Here is a 27,332-nt window from a genome sequence, read left to right as displayed (position 1 = left end):
AGGCTGTTGTTGTTAAAGGTGCTTGCTCATTTGGCCTTTTGTGTTTGTATAGATACTTATATCCGTTTTGTTTTGTTTTTAGAGCTGAAATGCCTGAGATTAATAGGAAATTTTTCCCATCGTCAACTCTACAACCAGTTGTTAAAGAGATTGTGAAGTCAGACAGTAGGAACAAGGCAAATGAACAGAGTTCTTCAGAGTGGCTTAATCCAGAGAGATTTGAGACAATGAATGTGTCAGCATACTGCGCTGATGGTGTATCTCACCCTTATACAGAAAACAACTGTGGAAGGAAGCCCATCAACAATGACTTTCACCCTTCTTCCCAACCGCAGCCTCACCATGCAAGAACATTTGGTCCCAAGGTGGGGTTTTCACCTTTTGTGCCACAGAATCCCTCAGAAAGGCCTGCTGTGTTGTCTCCTCCCTGTGAGCATGCCGGACACCAGCTCCGAAGGGTGGATGCTCTTTGGGTGCCAGAAGCCGTTTACCAGAATCTTCCTCCCCCCTTACCTCCAAAGAAATATGCTCTGAATATTTTGCAAGGATCAGAAACTAACTCAGTAGCTGATGTAAAATCAACAGAAGTGTTGCAGAGTAATTTGTTAAGACAAACAGGTACGCCTTTTAAGTCTGCATCAGAAACAAATGTATTTGCAAGCGAACAAAGGGAATTTCAAGGGAATGAGTTGTTTGTTCATAAACCAGATTCTCCACCTAGCTTACCAGTTAATGACTTTTGGTTGATGTCTGAGAACTTCTTAAAGAAAGGATCTCGTCATACAGGACCAAGTGCTGGCTATGTGGATGGAAATGATAGTGTATCGCTAACAACTTATTTTTCAGTAGACAGTTGTATGACTGACACGTACAGGATGAAATATCATCAGAGACCCAAGCTTTATTTTACAGATAGTGGAAGCTTTCACAAAGAAAAGCATTTAACACCAACTGGAGTAGAACTGAATGCTACGTACCATACTACTCTTGAGCCCAGGCATCCCACATCTGAGCAAAGGTACAAAGGAAATGTAGAAGGCTTACACTGCAGTAGATAGATGAAAAATACATCTGGATCTGACTGTTGCATTTCATGTAGTCTGTAAATGGGCACAGGACTTGAATCTGTGTGTGATAGGTTGGTACCCAGTCAGCTGTATTTTGCTTAGGAGTTTAAATGAATATGCAGACGTAGGCGAACAGAGGAGAAGAGGTGCTAAATTTCTAGGTCTTTGATTTATTACTCCTAGTTGCCTTAATGCTTACCTCTGTTACTTGGCTTGTCTTCTATAATTTATGTTAAAAAGGGTCCCTTTAAGTGTATGCATTTTACAGCAGTGGGATCAACTAGATGTTACTAATTGAACATTTGTTTTAAAGACTTAAATAGCTGCAGTATAAGAAGTGTTCCTTTAGACTTCAGTCACTACATAGTTAGGCTAACAAAAGGAATAAATATATTACCAGTAAATATTACACAGTGGTTGTAGCAGAGCAGTATTTTCCCTGACAGGCAGCAGGAGGTTGTTTTGACTGATGTTGCTGAGAGTCTGTGCTTTCACAAACCTTTAAGTGTCTTTAATGCAAGTTTATCCAGAAATTTTTCTAGCTTGCTATTTAAAAGCCTTAATAATAATTCTTTAGGACTGTTTTGTTTGTAAGTGATAGGTAAGATTGTTTTTTTAAAGGAAATTCAAGTAGAATCATAAATTCATACAATCGTTAGAGTTGGAAGGGACCTTAAAGGTCATGATTCAACTCCCCTACGATGACCAGGGAAACCTCCAGCTACATCAGGTTGCTCAGAGCCCAGTCCAGCCAGATCTTGAGAATGCCCCAAGAATGGGGCATCTACCACATCTCTTGGCAATGTTCCAGTGCTTCACTAACCTTATGATAAAGGAAAAAAAAAACACCAAAAACAAATGCTTATATTCAATCTAAATTTCCCCTCTTCCTGGTTTTTGAAACCATTTTCCCCTTGTCCTATTACACAGACTATGCTGAACAGTCTGTTCCCTTCTGTCTTATAAGCCCTATGTTGCTTTCAGAGTGCCCTTCCAACCTCAGTCAGTCTGTGGGTCTGCGATTCTGTGCTTTCTGCCAGTGCACCCTGGTTGTGCATCAGTTGTGCACTCAGCATCCTATGCCCACGTTCTTCCACAGAGTTCTGCATAGACACTCACAGATGGAGCATTTGTTCATGGAATCAGTTTATTGACATCTGTACACAGGGGCTCGCAGAAGTAATGAAGTCTCTCCAAGCTTGTGAATGATCACTGCCTGCATGTTAACAATGCTTTGTTGCAAGCCTCCACTCAACATCATCTTAAGTTGTATGAAGTCGGTTCCCAAAAATGAGGTTTGTCAGCAGAGAAAATGTGTGGGAGCAACACCCATATCTGTTGAGTAGTGTCTGCTGCTTGACTAGTATGCTCAGTCCTGGGACAGACAGGTTTTCCACCTTGCCTTTAGCAATGCATCAAGGCACGTTAGTGGTGCCCTTTGCTGGGTCCCTGCATAATCACAGCTGAGAGGGGTAATGTCACGTCCTGTGCAGAATGGCCACCCAGGCTGTGCCAGTTCATGGGATGGGAAGGCAGGGTGAAAATTTATGGCTACATCACTGTCTTCTGTGCTGCAGGGACTGTCTCAGTGAGGATGTTGCTTCTCATTGCAGAAAGTTACAGCACATGGCCTTCCCTTTCCTTTCTGTCTCTGCATCCTGCCTGCCCTCTTCTTCCTTCTTGTAGCAGGGTATCATCTGCCATCAGCTGTGACTCCCATCAGTGCAGTTTTGTGTGAGAAGACCACTTTTTATGTCAGTGGAGACCTCTTTCAGGGTCAGCGTTCTTGTAAGGTGATCTCACAGCTCCTTGAATTAAAGCAGCACCTGGCTGTGGGTAGCTTGCTGGAAGATGTTGAGCAGACCAGCTGTGCAGAAGGCCAGGATAAGACCCATATCCTTAGGCACCCTGTGGTAGCCGAAGGAAGCAGTTGAGGCATTTCTTCTCTAGGCAGCAGCAGAGATGCTGCAGTAGATTATTCTGCCACATGGGCAATCCCTTATGTGTCAGGCTTGATTGGGGCTGTGATTGTCAGGTGGCAAAGCACAACTGTGAACTATGGCTTCAAGCTGTGCCAGGGGAGACTTACGCTGGATGTTAGGAAATACTGCTTCTATGAAAGAGTGGTCAGGCACTGGAATGGACTGCCCAGGGAGATGGTGGAGTCACCAACCCTGGAGGTGTTCATGGAACATTTGGACTTTGTGTTGAGGGATATGTTTTAGTGAGTACTATTGGTGATAGGTGGATGGTTGAACAGGATGATTTTGTAGGTCTTTTCCAACCTAGATGTTTCTGTGATTCTGTGAACTGTTTTCAGGGCTTGGGGGGGGGAGCAAACTTGTGCCCACAAGTAGACGGGTGCAAGATTGCAGACAGCAGTGGAAGCTGTGGTGCTGGACACGCCTGGCTATGTGCCCAACAAACTGAATTGCTGCCCCAGCATAGATCTCTGGCTTATGCTGTGCTGCTGCTTGAAGCTGGCATCAGCCTGTTTAATGCTCAGGAACATCTCCAGGTCGTGGAGCTGTACCTTAAACATCATTTCAATGGAGGTGGGTGAGCTCAGTCCCTGTGACAGCACTCTTAGACAGCAATCATGCAACTGAGGCCTCCAAGCTGCTGTCACCTGGTTCTGGAACTAGTGGGCGGTTTTCTCTGCATGCAGGTAGGAGTCCTTGCAGAATGTGTCTAAGTGGCTGAGCTCCTGCTTCGCTCTCAGCTTGTTCTGAGTGTGGGGGGAAAAAACAGCACATCCCTTAGCTGACGTTTTCTTGTGCAGGTACACTCCAGATGCAGGCAGGACTTCCTTGCTGGTATCTCCTCCATGGTGGAAGATGTACCTAGGGGTAGCCTCAGAGGTGTGAGCAGGCACGTTTTCTTCATGAGCACTCTGTCCTTCAGACACAGGTCACCCTAATGTCTTGCTGAAACCAGAGTGTGAAGCTGTGGCAAGAAGCTTCCTTGGCAGGCCCAAAGATGATCGGCCCCCAGCTATTCCACTACTTAGCACTTGTCAGCCATGTACAGTACTGGCCACTGTGTGCTCTTGGCCCAAACTCTGCCCACATTGCTTTTCTCATTGGAGTCGTCATCTGCCTCTTTGTCCTTCTTGTCCTTCCCTGGGGAGCTGTCCTGCTTCCTGCAGCTAACCAGCTTATGTCTTCTTTTCCTGAGGTGCCAGCAGAGCACAAGGAGCCTAGCAAAGGCCTAGAGCTGCCACTGCTGCAAGGCAGCAAAGAGCAGGGCTCCCTTGGCTGTTTCGCTTTGTTCCCACCTCTGCTGCTCCATACTGTGCAGCAGTAGTGCCAAGTAAACTATACTAATACTATGCTATTAATATACCTGCTCTGTACAAATTCTTAAACTTGCTTATCAGATTTGTTTATCCTGTAAGCTGTACCCTTACTGAAATTCAATCATAAACTACAAACTGATAGAGCAGTAGCAATGTTAATTTTAAAATACAGAGTTACTATACAACTATCAAATGCGTGTTTTTAAAAGGTTGCAGAATTATGGAATCAAAGAACAGCCCAAGCCCAGGTTGGAAGGGATCTCAGAAGATAATCATGTCCAATTTTTTTTTTTTTTTGAGAAAAGGGAGCTTTGAGTTAATCTAGTGCTCTGTTCAGCCACATCTTGAAAACTGGAGTCAAGATGAGATTGCACAGCATGCTAGATAACAATGTCCATAGGGAGGTTGTTGTTATTTATTGAACTTACCTTTTCAGCTTGATGTTTTTGGCAACGTTTAGTGGGGATTATACATGATTTTACTGACAAATTTTACCTCTTTGAAACAATTCTACAAATAGTTAAGTACTGTCATAGCAATTAAGTGTGACTGATCCTGCAGCTGTTCAGACTGGAGTAACATGAAAAAAAGCTTCTTCCTCTGTTCTAGCACTCTGCCCTGCTGTTTTGGCAGGTTTGGCATTTACTGTGTCTTTCACTAATCTGACTTAATTCAGTAAAAAAGCAGAAGAGAAGTGTAATTTCTTTTATTTGGTTATGTTAAATCAGTGCACAGGTAGGAGGTGGGGAAAAAAGCAGGGTGAACAGGATTTTACCCTCGTGGCAGCCATGAGTGTTTGAAATAACCCACTCTGTGTTGCTGAGTCAGAAGCGTAGGCTTAGAGTTCTGTTTCAGTCTATTCTAATTAATGTACACCTTGAAATTAATCTGGAAAGGCTGAATTTTGTAATTATTTCTGTTAGTTTTATCTTAAAAATGAGGTGCTGCTGACTATATCTAAACATAAATGCCTTTTAGTTAGGAAAATATTGCAAGCAGGTTAAATATACATGGAAAACACTCTTGCTTATGCTTGCACTGTCAGTCAGAAAGGCGTTCTTATGTTTATATACCTTATGTGTGAGTTTTAGTGTTTCAACCAAATGCTGACATTTGGTTGAACTCTTTAGCGATAAACAAAGTTATACATTTGGTTATTCTTCATGGTCAGTGTTTTAAACTACTTGTAACTTGTAGTGAAACTGGAACGCAACATATGCAACAAACCAGGTATCTTAGATGAACCTTATTTTTACCTTATTGATGAGAATTTGTTATAGCACTTGAAAAATGAATTCTGGAGTTTGTAGCAAATAATTATGCATGTTTAGGAATGGTTGGTGGTAAACTTAAGTATCTTTTTGTAAACAAATCAGAGAAAAAGCCTTGAGTGTGAAAAACCTTGGAAGATTCCTAGTTGTCTTATTTTTGAAAGAGATTTCAAAACTTGTAAATTTTTTTCTAATGTTCCTACAGCAATGTTACATGCTATGCATAGCATTTCAGTAAAGCTGTCTTCTAATACTTGTGTAAAAAAAAAAAAGTATGGAATTTGTAAATAATGTATAATTTGTAAAATGTTTGCAGAAATGACAGTATTTTTATGTATAAATAGCACAGCAACAACTGTGAATGATGTTATAACAGTTATTTTTAAACATGCATAGCAATGTTCATACTTGTGTACAGTAAGCAATATGAATGCCTGTTACTGATGCCAAATGAATTTGGTTTCCAGCGAGCACAACTGGTAAAACTTATTTTTAAAGTAGATGCAGTAATTTAGATGTACTTCTGTCTCCTTGCTTTGCTTGAAACAATCTTACCGGACAACTTTTTATGTGACCCATGTTTACCAGGTGTTTAATTATAATAGTAAACAGCTAACTAAGGCACCTTTGTTTTTATATTTGACTGCACTCCATGTATGTATGTATGTAATATTTGCTAACAAATAAGTGATAACTTGTCTTGACTTACGTAGGGTGCCTATTTATTTTTTTATAAATGTTCCCTCCTGGCTATAGATTTGTATAAGAGCCTAGACATATTTTTAACAGTAAATACATTAACAAGTCTTGTAATTAATATATTTTTCAGTCTTTAGAATTATTTTCTTGCGAAGTTCTGCTTGTTCAAATTATCAGATAAAAATATAAAATATCTTCGTCTGTATTCTTTTTGTATGCTGCGCTTTCCTTAAAAACAAGAAGTAAACCTGCAACAACAAAATCACACCCTGGCTTTCCAGAACTACACTTTAAAGAAATGATAGCTAATAGTAATGCTTGAAAGCTTTAAAGAGATGGTGGTTCTGTGACCATATTTAAACAGTAAAATTTATCGTCCAAAGTACTGATTTATACAGTTGGCTTTCTAATATATATAGTATACTGTACTATATATATAGTATATAATATAGTACAGTTTTGCTGTACTAGTTATAAATGAAGGTTGTCTTGATGCATACATTCAGGTATTGCAGTCATTCAAGCTATGAAATAACTTGAGCTCAAAGCATCACAAACCTGTGCTTTGATAGCTTTAAGTTTTCTGAGAGATGTAAAACCTTCTATGTCAGACTTAACTGAAAGAAAATACTAAATCACTATATCAGGTTTTCTTAACCTAATGGCTCTTCTGTCAAAGTTGTCAAGACTTATTCTCAACAGTCTTCCTTACAAAGGAGAAATGAAGCAGCTTTAGTATTTCTCTAGTAGCTTGTTCCTTTGTGATTTTACAGTGAAATATCTGGGGGGAAGAGGGAGAACAAAAGTAGACTTACCTCTATAACAGATTCAGTTCAGTTGTAGAAAAATAAAAAGCAAAACACTTTCCTATTTGTGAGAATCTAATCTCAGTTCACTTTTTTTTTTCTGTGCTTTTAAGCTACTGACATTTTCATAGTTCATAAACATTAGCAGTTAAAGTATCAGTTATCTTTAAGAACTGAGTCTTATTTCTGAATACGCAAGTTGAATATGTAATGAAAAGCAGCATCAATGAAGAACTGCTTAAGAATGAAAAAAAGAAAATAAGAGCATGCATACCTACTTCTGTGTCCTGAGTATTGTATTAAGTGAAAATAAGCTCCTGTCAGGTTGTGTCAGAAAATACTGGAACAACTTAACTCAGAAATCCAGTTACATTTTATATTTTTAGAAAAATTAAATTGAACTTCTCAAATTATTAATAAAGTGAAAATAAAGAATACAGATGCTGAACTGCCTTCATCCACAGTCTTCCTAAAAACCTGATTGGTCTAAGCAAGCAAGTTGAGCATTCAAGATGTTCACTGATTCAACACCATTTTCTGAAAGCCTCATTACAGCCAGAGACTTAGAAATTTTTGATGGGAGTGGGTATGTGACACCTGGCAATTGCTTAAGAATGCTCTTGTAAGCTCCTTCGTTCACTGCTTGTAGTGAGGACATCAGAACTAAATCAGCAGGTGAGGGCAGCAGCTACTGCTGTGCACTGGCACAGTAACTGCTGAAGCAAGAATCTTGCATGCACTCCTGTAAGAAGTAAATTTTTTGAAAGCAAGACAAATGGGCTAAGTTTCATCTTCTGAGCAAGTAAATCAGTAACAATTTCAGTCTCTGCTGGATTTTATTCAAAGAGTGCATATTTTCATTTATACTCAAGTCTTCAAGCAAATTACAGAAGCACAGTCAAGCTGTCTCCTGTCCTGAAAGGCACAATTTAGAACATGGAAAGACAAGATACAGGCAATCCTAAAGACAATACTCGTAATACATCCCAGGCTGTACAGCGATACAGCATGCACCCATCTCTCCAGCTCAGGGGCTTCTTGCCTTTCCATCACTCGTTCTCCGTTACTGTCTATGCTGTGCAAATGTTTCTCCTCCAATGGTCCTGCTTGTGTTCCTAAGGTGCGTCCAGTGATTCCAGATCCACGTGGTTCTGTGGAAAAAAGAAAGCTCTGGTTACTTTCAGAGCTCTACAGCCTGTGGGAGATGCAGCTAGCATTAAAGAAGCATCCGGTGTACTGCCCGACCTACAAAGTGAAGCGTTTTTGACGAAAGAAGCCAAGCTGCTAGTTGTTCGGCATTACATCTGCATTTATCGCTCTTTGTCCTGAATCTCGGCCTCTGCTTCACGACTCATTAACCCGAAACCTGTGTGCCGCAGCGGATCGTCCCATGTGGCAGCAGCAGCCTGCAGACTCCGGCTGCGTGTGAGGGCGCTCAGGCCGGAGGTGACGGACCCAACTGCGAGACGTTCGTTTCGCGGCGAGCGGGACAACGCGGCACTGGGCTGAGGCGGCGGCAGGGACCGGCACCGCTGCTCCGCCACCCCCGCTGCCGCCTGGAGGAGACCCGCCCTGCTCCGGCCTCGCCCCGACTGACCTGGGCCCGGCCCGTCAGGGCAGCAGGTAGATAAATACGAAGAGCGCCACGTCGAAGAGGACGAAGAGCCACAGGTCCAGCCAGTAGGACTGCCCCGACAGGGCCGGCGGCCGCTCTCCGTTCGCCGCGCTTTGCTCCTCGGGCTGTGGCCGCCGCTGCACTGCCGCCTCCATCTCCTCGCTACGGAGCGGCCGCCGCGAGAGGCTCGACGCGGTACGCGGCGCGCAGGCGCTCGTTGCGCTTCCGAGTGGGCAGCCAATGGGAGCGGAGCGCACGTACCGCCGCCACGCCGTCGCGCGGGTGCCGCCCTTGCCGCGTGACCCGCGGTCCGCCCCGCTGCTGACGGTTTGCAGCTGCCCGGCGCGAGCTCAGAACTGCCTGTGGCGTTCGCCGTGGAGTTATCTGCGGCCGCGCTATACAGCTTTGCACTGCGCAGCGGTCGGGATACCGTAGTTGGCCACGGCTTCTCTGCCGTGAAGGGCGTTGCCCCCTATCCGTCGGGTAGCCCTGCTGCTGAGGAGCTGGCGGGGCCTCGGGTCAGTGTGGTAAAGATAGGCTAAGAAAGAAGTCCCGCCTCTGCTGCTGCTGAGAGGAGTAGTGCTTTGGGAGGCCGGCTCGGAGCCGGTACCATTCCTACACTGCTCCGTTCCTGCACTGCTCCGTGGGCTCTGCTGGTCGCGGCTCCCTGCCGGCACTCGGTGTGCTCGGTCAGGTGTGTGGAAAACAGACATCAGCCCCCGCCCTCACGTTGGTCTTGCTTCTTAAACCACGCTAGGACTCGAGTGGCAGCATACACAAATTATTCTTGTGGCTTCCTGGAGAAAGCTAAAGGATCAGCTCGGAAATGCTGGTGTGAAGATAGGCGGGAAAACTGGCAGCTGTTCTGAGACACGCTTACTGTCGGAAGCTAGCCGTGCTCCCTAAGAGCGCAGAAAGCCGTGTGGCTTAAGCTGTGAGAGGAGCTTCCAGCACACAGAGCTGGCACTGCGCTGAGACCCGCCAGCTCCATCAGCATTGCAAAGGCTGCAGGTAGCTTCGCTGTGTAGAAGGGTGAGCAGACAATCTATTACAATCAATATCTGGCAGGCGGGGGAAATCCCAGTTTATAAGGAAATGAGTTGCGTCGGTGTCTCTGTTTGCGCCATGAGAGCGTGCTGCCAGCAGAGGGCGCCCCGAGCATAGGCCAGAGAGGCTTCAGCTATAGAAGTAACTGAAGGGTGAAAGGTTTTGTTTTAGTTCTTTTATTCCCAGCGAAAAGTCAAGGAGAGTGGGATAAACTTAACGAAGTACTTAGAAAAAAAAAAAAGAAAGCCGTTAAAATCGAAGTGTAGCTGTGCCCATTAAGAAACAGAAATAAGCACGGGGCAGAGTGCTGACCCTCAAAGGACATTAGGAAATAGCAGTTGAGGCTGGGTTGAACTTAGCAGCTGCAGAATAAGCAGCATGAGCAGAACGTGGTGCCTGTTTGTTACCCATCAGAAGCACTGCATGTGAAGTCAGCTTAATCTGAACTCGTTCTTTATCTAGTTAAGACTCCTTGAATATTTTCATTCATGTCCTGAAAGAAAATCACTCAGAGCTGCCAGTACTTTTCTTGACAGAATGATTTTGACCCTCAATAAACTGGGACAGCTCAAAGCCTGTATGTTTCTAAAGCATTGCCATACTTTTTAAACCAAACTTATAAAATTAGTGAGATATCTGTCTCTCACTGTCAGTAAGTGCTTGATACTGCTCCTGTTGACGTCAGTAAGGTATCAGAGATACTATTTAAAACAACAAAGTGAGATGTATTATCAGAGCATATTTTTTATTTATTGTATATTTCTATTTTCATATAACAGTTTTTGAGACTTGCTTGTTGTCAGGGTTCTCTTAAGCTTTACTATTCTTATTACACAATATCCATACACAAAGAAACCATTTGTCACTACAAATGTCATGGTAAGGAAGCTAAGTTGCCATTCAAGAACCAGTGCAAAAATACTGAAGTTTTGATTATAGAAAATAGTTTTGGCAGCCTTTTACAGTATGTTACTTGGGTAAGACTTCCTATAAGTAACTTTTTAGTCTTTGCTTCAAATTTTAACTGGATTTTTTTTTTTTTTTAATTCAAGGTGAAATACTAAATGTAAACTTGTGTTTTCCTTATGCTGAATAATCACAACATAGGAGGTGCTGTGAGGAGATTAAAAAAAAAAAAGTATATGTAGAAAAATTGTCTTTTTTTTAAATAGGATTTTGATTCCAGTGCTGTTCTGGGTAAAGTATTTACTCCTTTTTGAAGATTCTCTTGGCTTCAACTCCTTCGTACACATAGGTCTGTTCAGAAATTAAGAAGAAAAATCAATGACTGCTATTACAAAATTTCATTTCACAGGTGTTGTGGTCAGAGGTGGTTTAATTAATTATGGCAGGTGGCCATGTGGGGCCTAAAAGCTTTTGGAAGGACTCTGAGGAAAGGAACAGAAGGAAAGCAGCCTTTTGTCAATAGGCATAAATTCTCTATGGAAACATTTGAACCACCACTGGACAGTTCTTTCAGAAACAAAACAAACAAACAAACAAAAGCTCCCAAAATGTTAAAATATTCCCAGGTGTCACATATGTGCTTGCTTTTATTAGAAATGTGAGAAAGAGTTGGCCTGTTGTGTTCTGATAGCTCAGAGCTCACACCTGTCCATTGGAGGGTTATTTACTTAAGAAGTTTGTGACCAGCTGGTCAGAGAGCTATGAAAGGTTTCTCTTTTGTCTTTAGCTTCCTGCTCTGTGTCAGCTGCTGAGAATGTTATCCTTGGGAAAACTCCTATAGCATGACTTTAGAAGGCAAAAAAGGGCCTTCAGGGAGAATGTATCTAGTATGTATGTGGCTTCTACAAACAGCTTGTATTCACAGACTTCAGAATGTGTTGATAAGATACAGCTCACCCAGGTAGGAAATCACACATTGCCAGTTTTATGTTCTAAATTTCAAAGCTCTAGATTTTAATACTTTTAATAGATTTGAGAATTTTATCTGAAGATAAGTGAGGTTATTTGGTTTGAGCAAAACATTTTGGACTTTCAGGACATCTCTGAGAATGTTTTCATTTCATTATATTCTTAAATTGTGTATAAGCAACTGCTCAACTCACCTGAATGAGTTCACTGCCTACAATTTCTCTGTATGCTGTGAGTACTTTTCCATTATCTTTTCTAGTAAACGTTCCTACGAGTTTATTTCCTTCCATGTTCCAAGAACCCTACAATGGGAAAAAAAACAACCCACAAATGTTTTGCAATAAACATGGCACTGATTTGATTTAACAGCTGCAGAAGTGCTTTAGGATGAGTCAAAACAGTGTAATAATGTTTTTTAGGACACAATTGGAAAGGCTATAAAAAATTAAATATTAGAAAAAAGCTTATTTAGCTGCTCTTTTGTCAGGCTCAGGTGATCTTTTTCTCTGTTGATATGGTTAATTTCTTTCAGATACCCACACTACATTCTAGATGGTGTACCTGAGTATTTTAAGAAGTAAAGTTCGCAATTGCCTGGATTTCAGCATGTGAAAATTGCTGGATATTCTGTTTTTTGGGCATTGTGTGGATCCCTGAGCTTCCTATCACAATGCTGAACCATTAACAGTTAATGCTAATTTGTGCTTTTGTATAAAAGGTGCAAACATTCGTGGACCATCAGACCTTAAAGCCAAGTTTAAACGAGAACTTAGGAAGACAGGTCATTAATCCTGAAACTATACTTTGTAAAGTTATTACTATTCAATGAATATATAATGATATCAAAAGTCTCTTACTGAAAGTTCAGTCCCATCAGCCAGACTGTATTCAAAGCTGACTCCCAGAGTGAATTCAATATCGATGGTACGGAAGTTGCTTGATTCTTTGACAAGAAATTTATTTCCATCTTGCTGAATAGTGAGCTTCAGATTATCGTGGGCTCCTAACTTTCTTTTCATCACGTTAACGCCTAAAAAAAAAATCAGTTAACATCAATCAGAGAAAAACAAGATAGAACATCATTTTTGCATTTTTATAGTGACTTTTTCTTTAGTTGAGGGAGTTTAGCCCGGAATTCTGACTCAGAGTCTTACTCTTCTCCACCTTTCATTGAGGCAGCGTTCAGCAATACGCATGGAACACAAACCACCATCCAACAGGATGATTATGTTTATATCCATATTACACACAGTTTGTACGAGCTTAAAGTAAGCATTAACATGTTAAAATTACTCAAATCTGCAAAACTGGAGACCGGCCATTTCCTTCTTGTTTAATTTTTCAAACAGTCTTATCAAAATAATATACCTTACGTATAATTTTATTTAAAGTTTACCATTCAAATTCTCTGAGCCTTTTGCACAAATGTAGACGTAGAGATTCTGCTGAAATGCCTGTACTGGAATTAGCTAAATGCATAAGATTATCACAATGCAAATAAAATCAGTGTTTTTCTACCCTGTATTCCCCTCTACAGAATCTTTTGAAAATAAATGCAGGGCAATGTGCAGGGGCAAAGTAGCAGACGTCAAAGGACAGGTTAGCCAGATGGCAATTCATGAACAGCTTACGTTTGTATTCCGGCTTTCAAAAAGTAAGGCTTACCCATCGCTTCCATGAATTTTTCGTAGTTTTCATTTTTCTCTATTTTCCAAGTACCATTAAATGCCATCTTTCTGTCTGTAGGCAGACTTCTGGTAAGTTGCAGAGCTTTGCAAAGAGAATTTATGAACTGGCTTATCAGGAAAGCAATTTACATGATGATGTGGCTGGCTAAAGCTCAACTATGGCATTGATCTTGTCAAGGAAGGGGTCACTGTAGTTCCACTAAGTTTTCCACTTGTAAGCAACTGTTTGCTGAATCTCTCCCTCTCTTATTGCCCCAAATGATGATAGTATCTTTATTACTCTTCTTTATAAACAGTCACTAACCCATTCATTGTATCCATCTTATTTGAGTTGTAGTAAAAAATTGGCTATCTAGTGAAAGTAATAATTAGACTAAGAAAATGTATTGACATTTTCTTTGTTGCATAGGACTTTATGTTGGTGGGAGAGTCTTTCTACAACTGGAGAAAATGCATTTAGCTAACAAGCCAAACACAAATCTCTGCTTTGTCTGTTCCAATGTGGTGAGAATCTATTGTACTTCACATAATAAGCATGAGATGAAGGATCCACTGAATGTTCACAGGTAGTTTTGGAAACTTGCTTCAGTTTCAGAAACAATTTGCTACCTTCTAGTCTAGTGCTGAGCTATGGAAATTGTGATGATATTCTCTATTCATGTCCTCACTCTTTAATAAGTAGTTTAAATTCAGGGCACTTTCTACATATTCTCTATATTATAGCCCATTCAGTGAATGCTCTGCTTCTGTCCATTTCTACAATAGATGATGTGCTGCTAAGTGAATTTTACCCAATGTGGTTGATTTCTGTAGATCCCAGGTTTTAAATGTTGAAGGATAGTGCAGAAAATGAGCACACTGACTTAGCTTTTCCTTCCCCACGAGACAGCTCTACTTGAAACTGACCAAGTTTGCTGGTACTAAATCTGTTAGTACCAAATTCAGGATTATAGTTAGTCTGTTCCTATGGATGGCACTAAATTTGCTGTTAGCTTTAAAATGTAAATCCTGAATGCTGAAATGAATTTTGCTCATCACACAGGTAACAGGGTTGTGCTCTAACTAATGAATTTTACTAGTCTGGTGTTATCATAATCTTTTTCTTCCAGACTGCAGTAGAAGGTTTTATTGAAGTGTAACTATAAATTTTGCTGGTGTAACACCAACTTTGCTGGTGATACCAAAATGGTGTGGCTTTCCATTCTACACAGGTTCATTTTGAAATCAATGCTAATCTGGCAAACAGGATGCAGGGGGAAGAACTCAATAGCTACTCCTCACCTTTAGACTGTACAGCAGTTAAGGAAAGATGAAAAGAAAACAACTTGGATTCTTATTGTTGCAAACAAAGTTGCTGTAGTTGCGCCCAAAACAAACTGCTACTGACTGTGCACCAGAATTAATTTGTTTTCCAGATCCTTTGGTCTCTCAGAAGTTTGAATGTGGTACAAACTGGTCTGTTTAGTGCAAACACCTCCTGTTCTAGATATACCTATTCCACTTTAAGAAGTTTATCCCAGCTGAGGTTATCTCTGATCTGCCAACAGAGCTCTTTTTATGTCTATTTCACAATCCACATCATTTGAAGTGAGCCATCTCCTCTTTCAGCAGATGTTTTGAACTCGGGGATTTTGCATAAACTGTGTGAGGGAACAAGAACCCACAGCCTTTTCTGCATGGGAAGTTTCATCCAGAAGTGGCAAGGACTGGGGCTGTGGACATAACTTCTTCAAGCTGCAGTTTGTCCTCTCATCTTCCTCTGTATCAGCTGCTGTAGTTCCCCTCCCTTGAAGATGCAGCCTTTCACCTTAGTAATGCCTTTTTTTTTGGTCTAAGTCTAGGAAGAAGCTGTACTAGCTAGCTGTTCTTTCCTTAAAATCCCGTCTTCGATAAGATGGCGTGTCAAGGGCGTGTGGACTGTTTATTTGTGGTTGAAAATGTAAGGCATTACCTCATAATGTAACAACAGCGTTTACATCTCACTGTTACAGTTTTTAAATGCAGATTCTTCCCACATATTCAGGTTTATTTCTTTCTCTTATTTAAATCACACCGACTTACATCAAAGTTCTAATATAAAATTTGCAAAGAAGTAGGCGTAATTTTCATAGAAAATAAAATTTTGCCCCTACAGAAGTATTATAATTCCAGAATTATTGTTTTATATCAAGGAGAAATTTATTATATCTCACTGTGAGCTGTAGCATTGCCAGGTATGGGCAAGACATTTGCTTTAGGGAGATGTACACCTGCCAGCCCTGTAATTGGAACTGGATAAAAATCGGGTAGTTTTAAGGCAGAAGATGTGTAGTTGTACTAGCATGGAGCTGAACACAAACTTGGTGCCTCAGAGAGTGTCCTAGCCCACACCCAGTGCTGTGCTAATCATGGATACCCATCTCACTGTTCAGCAAGCTCAGAAAAAAAGCAACAGGAATGTCTGTTTCTTACACAGATTATCTCTTTTATTGCATTGCGTTGTTTCTTGACCTTTGTAATTATCATTATCTGTCTATATCACTTATGTAGTATATAGGTATAAACAAAAGTTTGGTGTTAGGTGATCATACTGTTAAAAATATTCTTTTTTTTTTTAATAGTCTTTGCAGAAGTGTTCTTTCTGTCAGTGGTGTCAGTGGTGCAGTGTAACTTTTGAGCCACTTCTTCACTTGAAAAGTTGACTTGAATCCAGTAGAAACATGGGGCCATGCCATGCAGCAGTTCAAATACATGTAGAAGAATATGGATACATAATTCATGCACATATACAATGTACAGTATTTTTATATGGGAAGGTTGAACCACCAGTTTGGATATTTATTTATTAGATACTTTGAAAATACTTTACTTGAATAATGGCAACATCTTCCATATTCACATTGTTTCAGGACAGTATGAACTCTTAACAAATGGAAAATTACACTTTATTTGAGCATTTCAAGAGAGTTTCCTAATTTTCAGGTGGATTTGACTTTCTCTCCAAGAAGCTGCTGATCATTACATTTAAAGAACTTTAAAACAGCTGAATTAGTCTTTTATGTATTTAAAGAAAATTAGTGTTGCTGATTTCTCCCCTCATGATTGTCATTGCAGGCCATCTTTTTAAGCTCTGAAAACAAAATCCATGGTTTAAGCATGAATTTCTACATTAAACTTCATTCAGCAACCTTGACAAAGAGGGAGGGGTCTGATGGAGTGAGTCCTAAAGTAACAGGAGTTTCTCTCAGATGTGCTTTTCCTGTCAGTTATCTCACTGTTTGCCTCTTCTCACTTGTGATTCCTCGGGCTCCCTCAGAAGTCAGGCTAAGCAGCCAGCTCCAAACCTTTTCACTGTGGGAACAGCAGGTAGCTGGCTCTTGGATTTCCTGTTACAGCCTGCTGCTGCTCCCTTTCTGTCTCAGTTTTCCATCCTTAGCAGTTCTTTTCATTGAGTATGAATCCTTAGGATTCTTTTCCAATCAGCCCCACAGCTCTGACAAGAAGGGATCCTTCTGTTAAGAAGGAATCTCCCCAGTGGCTGGTATTTATGAGTTACATGGTCCATGTTGGTATAAAACTGACAGCATAAGGAGCTGTTCTTCCCTGAGGTTGGATGGAATGTCAGTGGCAAAACAAACAGCTGCATTTTTAATCTCCCATAATTTACAAGTTAATTAGGGTTACGAACATACTAAAATATGACTTCAGTTTTCTTATGTGTAAAAAGAATGATGCTATGTACACTTTAATCAGAGTTCCTTCGAGTTCTGTAGAAGTTCTTTTTCTTCTTCTAATATTATAACTAATTTTGGGGGAGGTATTTTTATATTGAAATATCTCACAACTTTTTTCCTTCTTCTGCCTAGCTTGTCCTTGTGCAGATTTCAAACCTACAATTTTTGCTTAGATGCTGCATTAAGAAGAAATCTGTGAAGTATTGCTGTCTGCATGAAAGCTAAGGGAGTGGATTCTTGCTTTGTGGCTTTCTTCAGCTTGCTAGCTGCAGGACACTAGAAAAAAGATAAGCGTAACTTCGAAGTTTGATCTTTAAATGGAGCGGATGGAAATAAATGATTAACTTGTATTGCTGTACCAATGTCATCATGCCAGTCTCTGATAATCTCACCAGGCTCTATTATGAAGATAATTATCAATGAGATTCCAAAGATCAGGGTGACAAAAATGCTTTTGCAGTGGGTTGCGTTCTTCGATCCCATTTATTGTTTTGTGGCTTGTTGTCAATTTGCTCAACCTAAAATGAGCTAGGACAGTAGAATTCAGCTTTAACATGGAGTACTTCTTGTTTGGGGTCAGGATAAAAATAAGATACTTATATATTTTTATATTACAGTGTTATTAAACATACTAAGAGAGAAATGAATCTGCTCATACCTGTTTAAACCATGCACGTTACTTAGTTTCTGTCAGGTATTAATTTGGCTGTATTTCTACATGTTTTCTATTACAGGAATCTTCTAAATTTCTAGGAAGGGATAGCAAGGCTAGATGGGCATTTAAATCATTCCAGTGCAACTAGATCCCTTGTCATAAAGCTTGACTAAGCATATAAACCACAATACTCAATTTTATATGGCTATAGTTAAATGGATAATGCATATGTCAACTATGGGTGGCCTAACAGCAAGGAGCTCAGTGTAGCCTAACACTTCCATAAATAATTTCGAAGTATGTACTCAAGTGGATATTGTATTGCAGCAGGCATTGATCATACTTGATCGTACATCTTAAAATGAAAGCTAGGATTAGTTAGCTGGGTTAGTAGAATTTGTCATAGTAGCAGTGAAAATGGCAGGATTTTGAACAATTTCCAATCTAAGCAACAATGTTCTTTTACACCAAAGTTCATACAAATCTCTGAGTATTAGTGCCTTTTGTCACTTGTCACATACAGATCGATGTCAGTAGGGCTTATCTACTTGCTGATGTATTTAAATGTGTATCTTAATAGTCTTCTCCTGTATTTTCCATGCACGTAGTAGCAAGCGAATTTAGAGAAATAGTTTATTTTTATTTAGAATAAGAAGCTTGATGGAAGAAGGATATGAGTTACATTCTAGTGAGCTAACATTTAGTTTTGACAGTCTGCATTTGCCTTTTGGACTTCTGCAAAATTTGAACTGGACTTTTAGTTTATTTCAGCACAGCTGTTAGCTGTATATCTCTTATGGTGATTATCTGGATTAGTGACTTGAATCTAATCTCAATCTGTACCGTGGAGACTTCTCCTGAGTACATCAGGACAGCAAGGGAGCACTCTGTATAGCCCTGATAATAAAGCACTTATATAGAATTGAACCATAGAATTGCTCACGTTGGAAAAGACCATAAAGATCATCGAGTCCAACCACAGCCCGACCATCCTACCCTAACTCTAACAACCCTCTGCTAAATCATGTCCCTGAGCACTACATCCAAATGGCTTTTAAACACCCAGGGATGGTGATTCAGCCTCCTCCCTGAGGAGCCTATTCCAGTGCTTAACAACCCTTTCTGTAAAGAAGTGTTTCCTGGTATCCAACCTAAACTTACCCTGGTGCAACTTGAGGCCATTTCCCCTCGTCCTGTCACCAGTGAAAAGAGACCAACCCCGCTCTTGCTGTAAGAACCTCTCAGATATTGGAAGAAAGCAATAAGGTCTCCCCTCAGCCTCCTCTTCCCCAGACTTAGCAGCCAGTATATATATCCATTCATATATCCAAAGGGAGAAGATGGCTTCAACATAGAACAGTGTTCTTTCTTTTGTTTGTGTCTTGTATAAAAGCAGACCTAGGACACAGATCTTAGTCCTATTCATTCTGTTTCCAGCTCAGATATTGACTTTCTGTGTGACCTTGATCAAATTAACCCCTCTACTTATCTGTGAAATGACTTTTGCTTATGTTAAAAAAAAAAAAAAAAAAGTAATGTCATAAAATAGTATGCCAGTGACTTGGTCAACAACAACAAAAAAAAAGTTCAGAAGAAATGTTTGCATGTGATCTTAATCATGTGTAACATAATGGTAGGATTTAACCATTTATTTTATTCCTAGTGTGTGTTAAAGATCTTCTATAATGTTAAAGAAAAACTTATGTGAAGTACAGAGCTATTTATCAGTTGTTATAAACTAGTGAGAGTGCAGCAGCAGGCTGTGGCTGAATTGATTAGCCTCATATTTCCTCATATCAGGAAAGTGGATTTTATCATCACTTGAAAGTATAGGTTCAGAAAAGGAAATCATACAGCTTTTTGGAGAATAGCTTAATCTCTTAGAGGATGTAAAAATACATGTTGAATAAAAGAAAGCATTGGAATACTGTGGAAAACCATGCAGCCTGGCATTACAAAAAAATTGGAACTTCATGTACTGAAATGAAAAGTTACTGAAATGAAATTGTAACTTGTGATGTTTTTCAACTGAACTTGAAGTCCTATGTAACGGTTCTGTAAATGCTGAGAAATGCTACTCTCCTCTGAAAGGCTGAAAAATGGAGTGGCTGTGAGATGCCTTAAATTCAGATCCTAAAGCTTACTACTGCAGGAAATCCACATATTTGAATGATTCTGTGAAAATCTTAAAAAGATTTCATGGGAATGATAACTGCATTTTAGCAATAGCTGACACCTTTACTAAAATAGGTGGAAGAAGGGGCTATTTTCCATTTGTTAAAAAGTCGTCATAGTTGCGCAAGATGTGAAAGTCTGAGTCTAATATTGCGTTTCTCCTCTTCAACAACATACTCTAGTCTCAAGGGATATTCTTTTCAGGAGTGGATAAGGAATGTATTCCAATATATTCCAGTATTACTGTGTTGAAAACAGCGTCATTTCTCTGAAAGGAATTCAAGCATTCAGGAGGCGACTGAACACTGTGCAGGAACGTGATGATTCTAAGTTGGTGACTGGAGTGGAAAGATTGTAGTCCCAGAGCAAATGATTACCTGGTATATGTAGATATACATAGACAGTTGTTGAGTTGCAACTCAAGTTGGTTTGAGAAAAGTTGCTTTGAGCAAATGGTGCTTGTGTTTTGTGCTGGACTAAATCTGGCCCTTCATAGCTTTTGAATGAGACTGCTGTTCATCAGGGATGCACATACTTGTTGGTTTTGCCTAGAGCTAAAATAATAAATAAATAAATAAATAAACCCACCAACCCAGAACTGTAGCTGTGGAGAACCTAATAGCCAAAGAACTGGACGTGCCAAGAAGCCCATTGGCCAAGATCTAAGTTTGCACACAATGCAACTTTTGTTGCAAAAAATGTTTATCAGTTTTGCTGGAAGTTGGAAGGTTGGCTTTTTCATTCTCTCTTACATACTACTCAGAAATTGACACCTGGGGACAAACGATGAGGACAGATTTGTATATAACAGTTTAATTTGCCAGTTCTACTTACAGTGTATAATCTGGTTTCTGATAGCTCCTAGTAAGTGTAGCTGCAGTGCTCTCTAGTGATTAGTAGTAGCAAATGAGTTTTTGCTGTTTTTAGAATCACTCTCACATCAGCAGTGTGCGTGTTGGAAATATCATGATATTATAGTGAAGTTCTTGTTTGAATTTCTAGGACCTAGAGAAATTATTGAAAATGCAATATAACAAATATTTGCAGAAGCTGTATTTTTACTTGGGACAATGAGATAGGTGTTGAAAATTTAGCTTCAATGATACTAGCTAACAAACAGTAAAATTGAATTGGCATTGTCTTTTTTATTTTAAAATACATGAAATATACAAAGAGAATGAAGAAGAAATGAAGAACTAAGCAGCAGTTTGACTATAGAAAATAACCTGACTCTATATTCTCCATCAACTGCACAGAAAGTAGGAGAGTAGCAATATTTTTCTAAGTAATGTAATTCATTTTACTAAGTATCCATAGGACAGAAGCAAGTGAGAATCCATAACATTCAGAAGACTTTAATTCTCCTTAAAGGCAGAACATAATATGCAGGGTAACCCAGTTAACCTAGTACAAAAATACTGTGTCCAGAAACTATGTTGAAATATTTTTAAGATAAAAGAATACAAACGGACAAACTTGGTGGCTAGTGATTTTGATTAGGATTTTTATTAAAGTATAATAGAAATGTATATTAAAACTATTTACAGTGCATTTCACACTACATTCTTCAAGAGACACATGCATGTGTCTGCCACGTGAATACATAGAAGGCTCAAATTCTAACTTCAGTTACATCTGTGAGGTACCTTGAGCATCAGCAGGAATAGCTGCGTACAGTAAAGAACAGGTGAGGCAGGTGTTACTGAGGATGAGTCTCTTGATAGGTAGAAAAGGTGAATTTGACCTATTCCTTCAATCCTATACAGCTCGATCGAATCCCACTGAGGTAAACAGGAATCATGTAATGAACTTTAAATGGGAATCTGAGCATACCTTAGGTCCTAGCATGACAAGCTCGTGCAGTGAAAGTTAGTGGAAACTATCATCTAGCATCATCACATAAATATACAGTTACACATAGTGGTACTTAGATACGAGTTTCTCTATGGAAACAGACTTCTTTATGTGGAAAACAAAATTTCCCATGCAATTTTCATATCTTGCAATGACAAAAATAAAAGATCTTGAAGTTGCAATTTGTCATATTTAGAAAGAGTTAGCAGTTGCCAGGCCAGACTCTATGATGTTTCTTGTTCCTATGAAAGTCCAAATAGTCCAGCCCTCACTATTTGCTATCAGCTCCAGTGTTCGAGCTTATCTCTCAAATTAGTGCAAGTCCCTGAAGAGGCGGAGCAGAGGACTATGAAATAAAGCTGAAACCTTGTGGAATGTAAACTGCATGTGATTTGGCATGAAGAACAACCTACAGCACTGCAGAGATAAGACTTTTAGCTAGAGCTAATGTAAAAAAATCACCTGAAAGGTTAGATCTCTAAAACCTTTAAACATTTCTGAATTTATTATGATTGAGGCACTTTTTCCATCAACGCTCTATTTTCTCAGGCTTACCTGCAAGGGGCATCAACCAGATCCTTCCGGGAGCATTCCCTAATTTTAACTGAGGGGCTAGGTCTGGCTTTTCATAGTTCTTCTCTCTAATGGATTGCACAATCAGTTACCCAGCAGTTTTGAAAAACACGTACAAGAATCAGTTTTGAAGCACCAGTTCACACCAATACCAGATTAAAATGCATTGGACTGGAGTTTGAAAACTTACCTTTACATGCACCCAGCTGGAGGAAGATGATGCCTCTATCAGGCTTCAGCCCTCTCTTCTAAAAAGAGATCAGCTGGTCATCGATGGATTAGATTACTCACTTTTACCACTGGCCTGCTTGTACTTGCATTCTGTGCACATCTGAGAATGATTTAAACTGCTACTAATTAAAAATCAATACAATTGCCAAAATCAAGATTACTTTTCTCTCTTTTCTTATTGAGATTACAGAAAATGTATATACTATACAGAAAACCTACGTTCTACAGCTAATATTGGATGTGTGGCTAGCTTCTTGGAAAAGTACTACCTACAGCATAAGAGCCTCGTTTTTTTTAATAGAAGAGTGAGGGTTAATCAGTAATTAACATGCATGACAAGTTATTCTTTTCAGAAAGGGACAAAACCAGAAAGAGAACTATACTTAAAGCATTAAACTGTGCTGCAAAGTGACTTCAAAAGAAAACGTGCATGTCTGAGAACAAGTGGGAGTCTTAGATGTTTCTATTGAGACAAGTACTAAAAATTAATGGGACAACTTTTGTACCTAGAAATTTAAGTACCAAATTTCACAATGGCTTTAACAGACCTAAAACTGAAATGACAAAGTGATGCACTCAGTTTCTGCTTGTATCTTGCATCTTCCTCTTGATTTCCTTAGCTAGACAATTTAAGATAGAGCAGTAAACGGTTGAGACCTGACTAAAATAATTAGATACATAATCCATGATGTAACTTCATAGCAACATGGCTGTAATGCATGGAATGGCTGAGTATGAAAATGTTCAATTCTGGAAGGCAATGAATTTAAGTAAAAACAGCCTGTTTTTTTTGTTTTTTTGTTTTTTTTTTCCTCATATTTTCATCTACCTATATTATGAAATAAAAGAAAAATTTTCTGCAAAAAATCTACGCAGAGCTATGAAACAAAACTGGCACCCCTTGCCTTCACACAGAGTGTAACACTCTGATTTTTCATGAAACAACAGCAAAATATGCTTTTAAAATTCTTAAACCAGTAGTTTAATGGCTTTTTTTTCTTGGTAGAAATATATACAAATACAGGCATATTGTGACATTTAAATAGTTTAATCACTAGGAACTATATTTCTGTAGTTGAATCTTGGTAGTGGAACAGATTTTGTACGATAAATGTGTACAATATGTAATTACATGTATGCACATACTGTATAGCTTTGTTCATTTTAAGTGAACCTTTGAAGAATTGCAGATTGTCATGCATTTTTTTCAAGTCCAAGATAAGAATCCAGCATTCTTTTCTAATATTTATAAGTTAATGTCATAATAAAGTTTTGTTGAACACACAGTATAGCAGAGAAATATAGTTACTGGAATCTTACTGTAAATGATAGATCACTACACTGTAATATCACCATAGTTGATTTGCTGTGCTGTCTCCATGAATTGTTAGTCTCAACCATACCAACAAGAATACACCTTTATATACATAAACTTTGTTCATATTTATATTAAATATGTTCTTTATCAGTTGACACACTGTAGTATCTCAGACATTCAAGGAAAAGAATATACGAGTGAAGCAAAATTCCTATTTATCAAAAAGTACCTACAAGCTTTGGTTTTTTTCCTTTTTTGAGCTGGAAGGTTGAAGCAAGACAGGCTGCTGTAGTTTTTGTGCAGAGCCATGACCTGTTGCAAACACATATTGTGCCATGTATGCATATAAATACACATATGTAGATACAAATTCAAAATAGCTCTAGAAATCTGAATTATTGTTGAATTCCATTTTTTTGTTTCTGAAAACCTGGAAAAAAAAAAACCAACACCTCATAGGAGAAATACTTTTATAGAAAAAATACTTTCACATTCAGCTGCAATAAATTATTACTGGTAGTCATAAGAGAAATTTGAGATAGGATTTAATCAGTAACAAATGATAGATGTTGGCAGAAATGCTGCAAACTATCAGAATTCCTTAGTCTACATCAAAAAAAAAAAAAAAAAAAAAAAACAACAAAGTGACTGTGAAAAACAGTACTGTGGAACATTTTGAAACACTTTCTTCATTTTTTGTTAGCTTCTAATGTTGCTTATCTAAGTGCAGAGACTGACAAAAAGAGCTCTTTTTAAGCGTCCTTCTGATCAGCTACTGCAGGTGGGATTGGTAATCTTCTGGGAAGACTAATGCACTGCAGTTTTCTGCAATGCAAACTAACTCCTGTACTTGAAAGTATAATCCCAAATGTATTACTTTTATTGATTTTAACTACAGAGTCATTACTAAAGATTAAAAAAAAAATCAACATTTTTTGTCTCTGTGTAACTGAAATTGCTACTAACCAGTCTAAGAATGCTGACATTAATTTCTTAATCCTGCTCAATGAAATTGTACTCTCTTTGTACTGCTTTATTTTTTTTTTTGACTGTCTTATGTGTATATTTTCTTGAATTGGCTCCCAGTGATGAGTCCAAAATCATTTTTATTAATCATCTTTGTTTGAATGAAATTGATTCTTAGTTTGCTGAATGTTGATTCTTATGTACCAACAGTAAATCCCTGTAGCATTCTGGGCTAATTTTGCTTTCAGTATTCTTTTCTCATGTTCCTTTAAGACATAGTGATAGATAATTTTTAATGCTAACGAGTGCTAAAAATGTTTTTAAAAATATGTTAACATAATACTTTCTTCAAAGTGGTCGTAGCCATTTCATAACAACTCTGGTCTACTGATGGTCATTAATAGCACTGGCCACTGATGGTTACTGGAAGCATGCCATTCCTGCATCATTCCGATTTCTTGCTCTTGCAGTCACATTTCTTCTCCTTTCCTGCCTGTTATTCAGTTTATTTGTTATGACAATGTTAAATTCAACTTTAAAATGAAGTTAAAGTGAGCATACAGAAATATGTTGTTTAGTTTCAATTTCTCTGCTTCTTGCGGTCATTCTTCCAAGGCACGCAGCCTGTCAGTTATGTTGTGACGTATTTCATCAGTCTTCAAGCAAATTCCATTATCCATGGATAATTATGACACCTGTACCATGAAACTCCTAAGCCCCCCATTGCCTAGTAATTCACAGGGTTTTTTAAAATGTAACACATTGCTAAGACATTCTTATAATATGAAAAGACTACTGGGTACACAAATTCTGGGGCTTCTCCACTTCAAAGCCCAGTTCTGTTTCCTGGAAGAAATTAGTAGAGTAGATGCTGGATCAGGCTTGCCAGCATTAGTCCCAGTTTTTCTTCTAAACCTCTGGGAAGAGAACAGGCAAGACTGTGCATTTCTTTTACAGCCTAACACAGCAAGACTGAAAGAGGAATAAAGGTGCGAAATGCAGTAGTCTTTAAGATACTGGCCACAACATAATCACTGAACAACTGTATATACATCTATGAAGTAATTAGGCTCTCAGGGACACTCGAGAAAACTGCACTCATATCTTCTATGGAATAGGTTAGTATAAACTAACTGCAGATCTTTTTCCATCTCATTTAGATGTAATAAAAGAATTATATGATCTTGGCATATACACAGTCACGCTATATATTGAAATGTGGAAAAATAATACAGCAGTGGCAAAAACATAATCCAAATTCATACAGTGTTTAGTAGAATGCAGTACTCCCCTATTACTACGTCTTCTATGTGAACTTAAGCTTGTGGTTTTTAAATCGGCATCTCAGTTCCGTTTGGCTTGATTGCTTTCTCCATTAATCAGATTCTTCTCTTGTTGTTCAGCTAAGGATTGCCATTTCTGCCTATTTTTTCTACAGCCATCCAGTAAAGGGTAGCAGGCCTCTGATACATGCGTTAGGGCCTGAAATAAATTGTAAAACATGTAAAAACAGTTTATATAACAACAAAACAAGCATTCTTAAAAAGTGAATATTAAACAGATGAAATTCTTGACTGAAATATGAAGTCTATCAATACTTGAAAGTGAACTTATATTTTGATTTTAAGAAAGCTTCCTGTTGCACATCAAACATGAATACGCGGTCAATTAGATGAACAGCAGTGTCCAGGTAATACACGATACATACGTGCAGAAAGAACTATGATGAACAGAACACAGAATCATGCACAAGTGACCTATTCAGGATTCCTAATGAGGTAGTATGCATGGACTCTGTTTGTAAGCCAGTTCTTTCTATATATGGCAGCGCTGATCAAAAAGATGACCTTGGAAGGGTAATCAGCAGTTATAGTCAATGTGACCAATGTGACAATGTCAGAAGTGATTCAGAGTTCTTCCAGAAATATTTGAATTCAAGACAATTAGCGCCTAATAATTAAATTACATTTGAGACTTGATGCCTCTTCAAAACAGGTGTAACTGAAGTCTATCAAATATTTTTCATGATGTGACAGTGGTACTATAGCAGACTGAAGAAAAACTGAATTGGAAATTAAATAGATCAATAATCATCTTAGTATTTTTTTTTTCCTGATGGAAGTGATGTATACGTATCCTCATAGACAGAACTTGCATTAAGGGTTTTGTTGACATTTGGAATGAAGTCACACTATTTAGAAGTGTGAAGTGGGAGTTTGATAGTTCAGACAGTGCTGGACGGCAAGATCCATGGGCAAGAGTGAGCCTACTGATTCTGGAACTGCCATGATCAACCGCAAAGTACACAGAGAAAAGTCCTGGCCTCACTGCTGGTTATTCTATATATTTCAAAAGTCAGAATTTCACCTGGAACTTTTGCCTTATTCAAATAACATGAAGTAGTGATATCTAACTCTTCTATAACTTAGGAACAATTTTACATGGGTACTCTACTGAATTATCAGCTTGTATAAATCTTCA

At 38.9% G+C, this 27,332-nt stretch overlaps 4 protein-coding genes across 13 annotated transcripts in view; 1 reads left to right on the top strand and 3 right to left on the bottom strand.

The window, feature by feature from the left end:
- USP53 (ubiquitin specific peptidase 53) overlaps positions 1-6,530 on the top strand; it is a 37,393-nt gene extending 30,863 nt beyond the window's left edge. For all 6 annotated transcript variants that reach the window (XM_085222831.1, XM_085222826.1, XM_085222827.1 and 3 more), the window contains one exon: positions 83-6,530. In XM_085222831.1, the coding sequence (XP_085078957.1) occupies positions 83-1,058 (976 nt within the window). In that variant the 3' untranslated portion in view covers positions 1,059-6,530. The remainder of the gene's footprint in view (positions 1-82) is intronic.
- A 1,428-nt stretch (positions 6,531-7,958) lies between these two features.
- LOC104910711 (uncharacterized) lies at positions 7,959-9,369 on the bottom strand. The gene is made up of 3 exons (XM_085221945.1): positions 9,313-9,369; positions 8,739-9,228; positions 7,959-8,292 (listed from the first exon to the last, which is right to left on the bottom strand). The coding sequence occupies exons 1-3, from the start codon at positions 9,367-9,369 to the stop codon at positions 8,009-8,011; spliced, it is 831 nt and encodes a 276-aa protein (XP_085078071.1). The 3' UTR covers positions 7,959-8,008.
- Positions 9,370-10,527: 1,158 nt separating this feature from the next.
- Positions 10,528-13,500, bottom strand: FABP2 (fatty acid binding protein 2). The gene is made up of 4 exons (XM_003205711.5): positions 13,344-13,500; positions 12,536-12,708; positions 11,873-11,980; positions 10,528-11,060 (listed from the first exon to the last, which is right to left on the bottom strand). Exons 1-4 carry the CDS (start codon positions 13,408-13,410, stop codon positions 11,010-11,012), a joined length of 399 nt encoding a protein of 132 aa, XP_003205759.1. The 5' UTR covers positions 13,411-13,500; the 3' UTR covers positions 10,528-11,009.
- A 7,896-nt stretch (positions 13,501-21,396) lies between these two features.
- The window catches only part of PDE5A (phosphodiesterase 5A), a 63,883-nt gene continuing 57,947 nt past the window's right edge, over positions 21,397-27,332 (bottom strand). For all 5 annotated transcript variants that reach the window (XM_085222840.1, XM_085222841.1, XM_003205710.5 and 2 more), the window contains exon 21: positions 21,397-26,333. In XM_085222840.1, the coding sequence (XP_085078966.1) occupies positions 26,196-26,333 (138 nt within the window). In that variant the 3' untranslated portion in view covers positions 21,397-26,195. The remainder of the gene's footprint in view (positions 26,334-27,332) is intronic.

The sequence above is a fragment of the Meleagris gallopavo genome, chromosome 4 (genome assembly GCF_905368555.1).
Source record: "Meleagris gallopavo chromosome 4, MGAL_WU_HG_1.1, whole genome shotgun sequence".
Taxonomy (NCBI): Eukaryota; Metazoa; Chordata; class Aves; order Galliformes; family Phasianidae; genus Meleagris; species Meleagris gallopavo.
The sequence above is the reverse complement of the archived record's forward strand: the minus strand, read 5'-3'. Positions and strand labels throughout refer to the sequence as shown.